Source organism: Magnolia sinica, chromosome 1 (genome assembly GCF_029962835.1).
Source record: "Magnolia sinica isolate HGM2019 chromosome 1, MsV1, whole genome shotgun sequence".
NCBI classification, from domain to species: Eukaryota; Viridiplantae; Streptophyta; class Magnoliopsida; order Magnoliales; family Magnoliaceae; genus Magnolia; species Magnolia sinica.
This window is the reverse complement of record NC_080573.1, coordinates 131523127-131533477: the sequence shown is the minus strand read 5'-3', so window position 1 is coordinate 131533477 and position 10351 is coordinate 131523127. Positions and strand designations below refer to the sequence as shown.

At 40.4% G+C, this 10351-nt stretch overlaps 1 protein-coding gene across 3 annotated transcripts; it reads right to left on the bottom strand.

Annotated features, from left to right (window-relative positions):
* Nucleotides 1-1435: 1435 nt before the first annotated feature.
* Nucleotides 1436-10080, bottom strand: LOC131217535 (glycosyltransferase BC10-like). Of its 3 annotated transcripts, XM_058212477.1 has the most exons (5): nt 9686-10080; nt 9535-9582; nt 9227-9294; nt 8376-9058; nt 1436-2723 (listed from the first exon to the last, which is right to left on the bottom strand). In XM_058212477.1, exons 4-5 carry the CDS (start codon nt 8883-8885, stop codon nt 2082-2084), a joined length of 1152 nt encoding a protein of 383 aa, XP_058068460.1. In that variant the 5' UTR covers nt 8886-9058; nt 9227-9294; nt 9535-9582; nt 9686-10080; the 3' UTR covers nt 1436-2081. The 3 variants fall into 3 exon arrangements, with proteins under 3 accessions (XP_058068460.1, XP_058068454.1, XP_058068467.1); XM_058212471.1 differs by lacking the exon at nt 9535-9582; XM_058212484.1 differs by lacking the exons at nt 9227-9294; nt 9535-9582.
* Nucleotides 10081-10351: the final 271 nt, after the last annotated feature.

Genomic DNA, 10351 nt, shown 5'->3' with positions numbered 1-10351 from the left:
TCTCATCCCATCCCCCGTTTGGGATGGCGGGATGTACCTCGCCCTCGTAAACACCGCCCGGTAGCTAACATGGATTCTGCCAATCCCAGGATGTGAATTTTCACCTCTATGTGGGGCCCACCAAGATATCAATGAGATATCCACTCCGTCCATCATTTTCACGGGCCTACATTTAGCCATAAACCTGTTTTAAGGCAAATGTAAAATAGTGAGTGAGGCACACCACAAGAAGCAGTGTAGATGCAAACCCATCCATTTGGGACGGTCCAAACAGGCTGCTGTATATCCCATGGGCTATCCCAAACCCATGGGATCAACGGGACAAACACTGACATCACCATCATTACCTTAAAATCCATTCCATCCCACCTAATCCCTTGGAATTAGTCCGGCCAAACACGCCCTAATGTTTTGAGCTGCAGCCTGCAAATATGACAGTTGAAAGACTCCTTGGCAACACTAACCCTTCTATTGTGGCGACAAGAAACAAGATCCACATTCAACTGGAAAAAAAAACAGCCAAAGATTGAGTGGCCAGGATCTTCCAATCATGGAATTTTTGGTATGCTGTCCACCTGTGGTGGGACCCATCACCAGCATTATGGATCAATGAACCATGAGCTCGTGTACAAACTGAAAACCATAGGGATGCTGTCCATATCCAAATTCCTTTGAATTTGAAGGGTGTGCATAAAACCAAAATAAGTGAAGAGGGCCAAGAGGCACGATCCTCTACAACATCTGTAGAAAAGGCTTTTTCGCAACTCTGTTTGTGGGGCCCAGTGTAGTTTGTGTAAGAATCCAACCCGTTCAGATGGGTCGCCCCACCGAGAAAGTAGGGTGCCTCAAAAAATAAGGCTGATCAAACCATCACAGGGGCCACCACATGAATTTGGAAGTTTTTAGGTGAATGCCATTGTTTTCTTTGGTGGGACCCACCTACTTATCTAATAGACCTGATTTTTGAGGCATCCCATCATCATCATCATTGGAATCGCATGATGCGTGGGTTGGACGGCATACACACAACATGGTGGACCCATGCAGTAGTTGAATAACATTTACACTTGGGTAAATAAGTTGCAGGCATGCTAATAATTTCTACAGGGATGTTAATAACCACCACAAGCAGGTAAATAATAGTAGAGGATCCCACCTCATAAATGAAACCCTGAAAAACTAGAAAAGTAGAACCTATGTGTGATGAACCTGTACGAGTGAAACCGATGGAACAGGCCCACTGTGATAATAGATCAAAGACAGTGAAATGATCTGACCCATACAATTAAATCTGCAAAAAGGGATGATGGATGGGAATGCATTCTGCCCAAAATCGTAATTTCGATAAGAAAGAGCATACATGTTCTTATAACAGTATGGTCTGGTGTGGGAAAATTGAGAATACAGGTTTCATCTTCACATGCATAGTACTGCAAATTTTGAAAACCACGAGAGAATCGATGATATTATAAAAGGCGGGCAATAGTTTTAATTGTACATCTGAAAATGCTGTGGAGAAATACAGTTGCTAATTTATGTGTGTAAGCTTATATATGAGAGATTTGCTAGCCCCACATGCACCCTCCCAACGCACACCTTCATGTGACAAACTGGCACACATGTAGGAGTAACCATGTATGAGGTTGGATCCGCTGTGGGACGTAAGAATCAGGTGTCTGTTCATGAGGCAGGCTATGCACATGCTTCATATCCAGACCTTCACCGAGTTTTCTCTAAACCGTCCATCATTTCATGAAGGGTTTCTGCACATGATGAGTGGGGCTGCCATAATGTTCGCACAGATCATTTTCGCATCGAGGCCTGCCCTATCCAGGACTCAGATGACCCACATGCATGTGGGCTTAGCACGTGCGCTGTGTGTAAAACTGTATGTAGACGGTGCATGTGGGGCTAGCAAACCTACGTATAAGAAGGTGACTTCTATCTACTAAAGAGGGTGCATTTCAGAACCGACCTTGATGTAATAAATTCTCAAGAATTTCACAAATGACCTTGTTGTATTCACGATCTTTGTCAGCTCTTCTTCTGCTGCCATTGTTTCTCCGGTGACACTTTCATCATCAGCCGTACCCAAAGAACTTGGGTGCGAATTCCAATAGAGGCTCCAAAGCACTGGGAGCAAACTTCCGAGCAAAAAGGAAACAGACCGAAGAGGGCTGGTTATTGTACAAACAGCTATGGCCCTCAAGCAATCTATTTAGAAATGCCTCTGTAATATCGGGTTTCCCAAACGTTGCGGGGTGGGCCCCACCCCTTGACCAATCCACCCAAGTAACACTTCGGTTCGCTATGAGACGTGGCTCTTCGATGGTCAGCATGGTCGGGAAATAGTGTTCATCAACGTAGCATCCTGGTCGACAGAATTCCTTAAATTTTGGGTAGAACTTGGTGTCTCTAACCATACTAACTGCAATCTTCTGATTAACAGTGAACCATTGGGCCCCTTTACGCCACTCTGTGATGTTGACCTCAGGCGCCATTCTTGGGTTGTAACGTCCTCTTCCATGCGGGCTGGGATCATCGAACGCACCGACAAAACTATGCCGGGATCTCAAAAAATATGTGTAAATGATGCTGAAGTTGAAGAGAGGGATGCACGACTCGGACAGGAGGACAAACCATTCATTGGAGATATCAAGCAATGCATTTGCAAGGAGACGTCTCTCCGCATCGCACATACTCATCTGCCCCCACTCTGTCACCTGCGGACGAAGAAATCCTTAGACATTCGAATGGCATGATATTGTCCCATGTGAACACGTGGAATGAGGAATTGATAAGGAATAATGTAGAATGAAGATCCATTCAAAATTAGCAAGTGAAACATTAGCAGCATGGTTCTAAAATTTGGTAACTTGAAACTCAGCCAAGTCAACTCGACTTGGTGAGATTCCGAGCCGAGTCACTAGGAAACTCGCTCAGGCATGTGACGCAAGTCTTGAATCAACAAGACTCATCAAGATGGCTTGATGAATTGGTCAACTTGAAGTGACTTATGGTGACTTGAGCTAAGTCACTTGATTCAAAAGGGTTGGTAGAAGTTAAAAGAAAGAAGTGAGTTTTGAACTCACGACATCCACTAAGTGGACACCTATAACCCTCATATCACCGACTATGGATTTGCTTAGTTTTGCTATTTTACATTATTCAACATCTACAACCGATTTAAATATTCACAAGAGTTTCGCACCTTTATTTTACTTCTTCAAAATAAATATGCCAATTTTGTAACTCTCCTAAACTTAGATTGTTCTGGGTTTTTTAGTGAGTGGGTTCAACCAACCCGAACTCAAGTGTCGGTCCAGTCAAACAACAGCTGCATCATGGAAAAAAGAAATGCTTCATAACTCTCTTGCAGCTTTGTGTGGACATGTGCTGCCTGTTGTGATTTGAGGAATGCTGCAGTCTAATTCCCTTCGTGCCCTTTTCAAACTCATCATTCAAGATTTTGTGCAGACTGCAGAGGCATCGACCAGCTTATGAGTTATGACGGAATCTCTAATGATAATGAACAAGTAAATTTATGTCCTCCAACAAATCAAACTTAATGGTGCATCCTGATATTTATTCCATCTTCCCGAAGTCATTCGAGTAGCTCTTCTGAAACATCGCATCTCGTTATAGTCTAAGGCTCACATCGCATTTTGAGTGTGTGTGTGTGTGTGTGCAGATGTTCCTCTCAAAATCCACACATCATTCATTGTAACATTCTTCAACCGTGTTTTATGTGTGCGTTTTCTGCCCATTCTTCTACCAGAGGATGGCTCATTCCTTCATCTCTCTTCTTGAACATTCAGACATCTAGTCATGTCACCAGGAATTCACATCAAGTAGGGGTCCACAGCATGGCAGCATTTTACTCTACACAAGTTGGAGTAAGAAAGGGCAAAAATACTTCCTCCACTCGCGAATTTCAAGTTCAAAAAAAAAGAAAGAAAAAGAATGACGTGATGACATGCTAAAACCACATAGTGATCCTCAAAACATAATGTACAGATGCTGGTGCATTCCCTGTTTCCACTAAGGGAAACTCATGTTAAAATGGGAAGACCCCACCCCCATCAACTAAACTGAATTACACAATAAACCTCTTAAATCTTGCATTCAGAGATTCTGAAATGCAAGGCCAAAGAGACTGTTTCCAACCCTTCCTGCTCATCATGTCTACTAGACCTACTAATCAACGACTAAATGCTCCTAGTTGCATCAGTTCACTTAGACAGTTCATTCGGTCGACCTGAACTGTCCAGAACACATTTCTTAGGTATCATAAAAATAAAAATAAATAAATAAAAATCTTACTGATCGGATGATCCAATCTAACTTTGATTTGGCCTTATTTTCTATAACTATCCATTCTCGAAGCATGGATGAGATTGTTACGATTGCTTTGAAAGTGATTATTTAGAATCATAAGTGATCCAGGACAGGCCCAAACAAATATATGGATCAAAGTGTTGATTGGACCTACTTTGTGTAAATTATCCTGATCATCAATCTTAAAGGCCATTGATCAAATGGTTCATAATTGTCAGATTGGTGTGATGCTTGCGTGATAGGCCATGAAATATGAGCTGAACCCAAGAACAGTCTATATCAACGGGTTGGACTGTCTAAGTGTCCTAATGCAACTAGGAGCACTACAAGTATTCTGAGAGCACTTGAGCATCTCTTTAAGATAATAAAAATCAATAAAACAATAACCAATAGGCATTGGATAAGGGGAATCTAACTGAGGACAGCACATCAATTTACTCACGTAGTGTGCTGCAGACAAATTGGACTAGTGGCACAATGATCCATGATCTGGGCAGTTCATCTCATAGACCTCACTGTGGATGGGCCATTGTCTCCAAATTGCACAGATTGAACGTTTATAACTACTACACCTTATCAAGTTCAATGCTGATCATTTCCAGTATTCATTCATACCTTCCATTTACAGGCACTATTTCGATTTTGGATAGTTAATATTGCTTGGTTGGTGCGATTTCTCTACAGTGGTCAATCCATGAAATCCACATGATGGTGGTCCAGATCATGGACCATTCCACCACATGCTGAATAAGCACAAGATTCCATGCCCATACCTCTAGCACAATATACACTTGAAGGAGGCGGGTAGATCTTCAGTCCAAACACTGAAAGTAACAGTTTCACACCCTTAAATGAACTAGGACTCTAGATCTAGCTTTTGGCACTTGTTTAGGGCTTGAGTATATGAGAAAAACGAAAAAGGAATAAGTGTAGAGAATATAAGAAGGCAGAGCTAAAGCAAAAGAAAGCTAAATTAAGGGTAGATCTTTTCAGATTTTTGCCAGAACTTGAGAAAAGAAATAGGGAAACCAGGAAAAACAAGAACAAGGCGCGAATAGGGAAATAGGGTGGACTTACATGAATCTTCAAAATGACAAAAGCTCCATATATAAAATGTCAGTGAAACCAAAGCCCAGTAAAAAAATAGTTTGTTTTTTTCAAAATGCGATGATCTTCAAAATAATGATAATTCATGCAACTCTATTTGAATCGAAATATAAGAATATTATGTATTTGGTAACCGCCCTTTATCACTTGAGTTCATTCAAACACTTCTAGAACTCGAAATGTTGTCTTATTTTAGGCTGCTTTTGGTTGCGCCAGAAATCATGAAATTTTATTATATTTTGCACCAAATTAGACTGTTTAATCATATAATATCATGATATTTGGCACAACCAAATGCAGCCTTAGTTAACAAGTCTCGGCAAGAGGGGGAAAAAACACCTACATCTATTCCTTCTCCCTGAAGCCTAATCTCTCACATGCCAATTGCTTTTGCCGCAAACCCACTAAGACCGACTAAGATCTCTGACTCTGAGAGATGACTCAAATCTCTATTCTCTAGTTCAAGCACATATTCTTAGATCGGCAGCTTCTTTTGATTCAAAGAGACCAAGAAACTCACAAAATAACCTTTTAAAAAGACACCCAGATCCATAGCTCAACTGGCAGACTGAGGATCCTTACTCTTGCTCGGGTGGTAGACTCTCGGGAGTTTCAACACCCGGTCAAGGGTTTGAGTATCCATAGGTGGTGAAATTCCACTAGCATGAGTGTATGGGGTGTGTGTGTGTGTGTGTAAATAATAATAATAATAATAAACTGGCAGACTGAGTGGAGACACCTCGTTTCAACACTTGAGGTCTTGGTATCGATCCCTAGTGGGGGTGGCTAACATGGAGTGTGTGTACTGACATGGGTGTGTACTAACAAGCTAACCCAAAAAAAAAAAAAAAAAAAAAAAACCTTTTCAAAAGAAAGAAGGAAGGAAACTCACAAGACGGATTTTTAATGGAGAATAAGTCACTCTTCTCAAGGCCATTACATCTGCTTAAACACAACCTAGAAATCCTCTTTTGCTTCTAACTCTACCTTCAATCAACACTCATTAGTTACTCTCCATCCTATAAACTAATTAAATCCATTTGACCCACCTCTATATTTCCTCCCCACAGCCAAAGTTTTCTATATTCCTTATCTTCACAAGAACACATTTGAGCCTTGGTGGAAGACAGTAAGTAGCAATGGGTAGGGGTTGTCGGGATTGAAAAGTCTGTTATATTTTAATTTTTGGATCATTATTTTCCAAGACAACATGATTGCGCACATTATAACAATTTTGACATGCATTATAAGTCATAGCGTTCACAAAGCTGAACGGAAATAGCTCGGACAAGGCAATGATGACCATTACGATGGCTTGGAAATTCCTAGTTTCCTAGTATCATCTACTCATTATCATCATTTCACTAACCATTGTCGTCATCCTAGCCTTCCTCCCAGCAGTTTGGCTTGGTGTTTAAATGGTAGATTGGGAAGTATTGAAATTGACTGCTAATGGGACATCAACCTTCCTCTTTTACTCAAGCTCTAGAACCAGCCCTGCAGAGGTTCACATTCCTAGTTTCTTAATATCTTCGATCAAATTATCAAATCATTGACTTTGGTATTAAAACTAACGTTGAGTTTTAGTAAAGAAAACCAGGATAACATATCATGATTTTATGGAAGTTGTACACCAAGGTTTAAGAACAAGATTAATTCATAATTGGAATACTCATTATGATAATTCAACCATTTAAAGTAACACCAATTAGATTTTATATATATATATATATATATATATATTATAACATTGCTGAATAGACATGTGGAATTTTGAATTCAAACCTTCTATATGTATTGAAAGAGTATAAGGATATCGTAAACACAATTTTTAAATCTAAACTCGAATAGCTATATTAGTCTCCTATATCTAGGATATGGTTTCTCCTGATTTCAGAACACAGATTCCCTGAATTTCTGAGGAAAAGTGATTCCATCCCAAGTGGGGAATAGATTTTAGACCCATCATGGGCACGACTTCTCAGTATGGTGAGAATGAAGACATTACAGTTCCTTGGAAACTATGGCTATTACCTTCCTCAATGGCTGTCAATGGGCTGACCCTGGGCAAACAAAAATAAAAATAAAAATTGAACATGGCAAGCCCAACCAGATCAAAGTCTGAGCCTAAACCAACCACAGGTTGAACTCATTGACAGCCCCATCTTCATACATAATATTATGTTCTCTAGGACCTGAAAACATGAAAAACAATAAGAAAGGGGAACATTACATGACAGTGATGAATGCTTAAGCAAGACGAAGGTCCAGCTGGCATTCATCTGTTGAAGGACATGTCATAAGAGGATGTGATTTGCTTGAGGTTTACAGAAATAAGGAGAGTAATAGTATTATTCTGTAATGATTCGATTTTCTAAGGTATAATTTGGACTTCTGTCAAATCTATTACTTTGCCAGTGTTTTTTTAACACATGCACTGACACCGCCACACACACTCACACACTCACACCACAGTGGGATTTCACCACAATGGATACTCAAACCCATGACCTCATGTTGAAACTCTTGTGAGTCTACCACCGAGGCATGAGTAAGGACCCTATTTTGCCAGATATTGCTTATCTATTCTGCTAGGCATTTGGGGCAGCACCCGTTCCTGGATTTGATCCCCAAAAGGACGTGTTTCCATGCTTTTCTACAAGGTAGTGGTGAGGGGGGGTGTAAAAGCACTACTGGCTTGGCCCAAAAAATCTGTGCCACGAGATGTTTTTCGGAAATCCAAGTGCAGCGGAAGCCTACTAGATATAACTAAAGATGACAACATAGAAAAAACCCAAGCCATTGAAACATCACAGTAGCCGAGAAATCGACATGATCATCAAAACATACATAATTAAGATGAAAATATGAAACTTTCCATTCTTCATACAGTATTTTTTTAAAAAATTCCAACAGCATAGAAAAGTTACCTTGCTAGGGATCTGTCGTCGATAGAATACTGATGTCGACGAGAAATCAGGATGGTAAGATGGCAGCGAATGGATGTAGATTGAGTAAAGCGCTTCATGCCCTTTTAGAAACCTCTCCCAGAGAGGAGATAGTGGCAAAGGCCCTCTTGTCAAGAACATGAACGCAACCTTAGGAACCCTTCTAAAGGGATACTTATTTATGCGAGGAACAAAAGACGCACGCCAAAATAGCTCTTCATCATTCATTGAGTGCATCAAACTAGATGGGGGTTTGATCCAACGATCGAGATTAGTTGATTCTTCAACGCATGGCAGATAAACAGAGCTTGGTGTGGGAACAAGGTTTAGAGCTCCAAACTGCCGCATCATGTACATGCTAAGGACAGAAGCCCCAAGACCCAGAATCAAAAACAGTGCAAAGAACTTGAGGAGATTTAATTGGAAAGCCCTGGACGGGGCTCTGGCGGTCGAATCCTTTCCTTCCTGTAACGGAGCCACCTGAGGCTGCATCCTTTAACGGTGGAAAAGAAAAAAAAAAATGGTTTCGGGTCTTCTATCTTCTCTGTGTTTTATTTCAAGGATTCTACAGAATTGTAGATCTGTCTTGAATCAAACCTCAACAATATCATATGTTCCTATCAGCAATATCTTGTCTGCCTCCAACGGAAAATTTCCAATTGAACCTGACCACGAAAATGGCAAAAGGAGTTGGATTTCTGCCTTGAGGGTATTTGAATTGAGACAATTTTATCGAACTTTCTGCATGGAAAACTCGACAATCTTTGACGAACAAGAAGATTGGGATTTCATGATTCTATACTAAAAAAACAGTGCAAGCGTTGGACTTTTACCTTCTGCATCTACAACTCCAATGATTCTGTCGAAGAATTTGTCTCTGTCGCCTAGAGAACTCAACAAACTTCAAAGCAAGAGAAGACCCAAATGAGCTTGAATTTCAATTCTTCTGACTTTAGACTAAAAATAGTGACAGGATCCCAACTTCATTTGAGTATTCAAATTTCAACGATTTTACCCAATTCTACTCTGTTCTCGCATCGAAAAGTCAATAGTTTTCAAGAAAGAAGAAGACCCAGAAGGAGATTTCTTGAATCCAGACCAAAAATAAAAAATAAAAAACGTAGGAAGTTCAGATTTTTACCTTCTGGGTCTTCTAACTCGAGCGGTTTATTTGAATTCCTACTCAATACTTTCCAATGAAGTAGAATACCCAAACGTGGAATTTCAGAATTCTTGATCCTATACTCTTTTTTTTTTTTTTTTTTTAAAGGTGGAAAGGGCAGCACTCTTACCTTCAAAGCACCTTGCTTCTGACGATTCTATTGAATTCTATGCCATCTCCGCATCGAAAACTCAAGGATCTTCAAGGAAAATAAGAAAAAGAAGAAGACCCAGATAGGAATTTCTCGAAACTTGGCGTTTCTGATTCAGCTCTCCGCCATATTTCAATTGAAGGAGAGAGTAACTGAAGAACGGCAGAGAGAAGTACAAACTGGCAATAGGAAAATAAAGAAGTAATTGAATGGAATTGAATAGGCTTTTACAGATTCTTTCCTTCTTATATACAGAAGAATGAAGGAGCAAAAAGGAGCCTAGTCAAAGAAGGAAAGGAAAGAGAGCCTGGAAGCTGGTACTCCAACGTCCACGAGACTAAGGAAGGCGGTAGTGGGTCACGCGCGAGAGAGAGAGAGAGAGAGAGAGAGAGAGAGAGAGAGCTGCTTTTTAAGTTGAAGGGAGATTTGTTACTCTGGCCGTTTACGAAGATTGATACGCAGAGAGAGAGAGAGAGATAGAGAGAGCTGCTTTTTGAGTTGGGGGAGATTTGTTACTCTGGCTGCTTATGAAGCTTGATACGCAGGCACTAAGAAATGGTACAAGTGGAATATTAACTCAATTAAACCGAATAAATTGAGGAATCCAATATCTCTAAGTTACACTGTTAAAATAATATTGGATGA

Excerpts from the sequence above, each read along its gene's own strand:
- LOC131217535 (XM_058212477.1), bottom strand. The coding sequence starts at position 8,885 with ATGCAGCCTCAGGTGGCTCCGTTACAGGAAGGAAAGGATTCGACCGCC. Across the intron at positions 2,724-8,375 it reads GACGACAGATCCCTAGCAAG|GTGACAGAGTGGGGGCAGAT; the intron begins GTAACTTTTCTA and ends CTTCGTCCGCAG.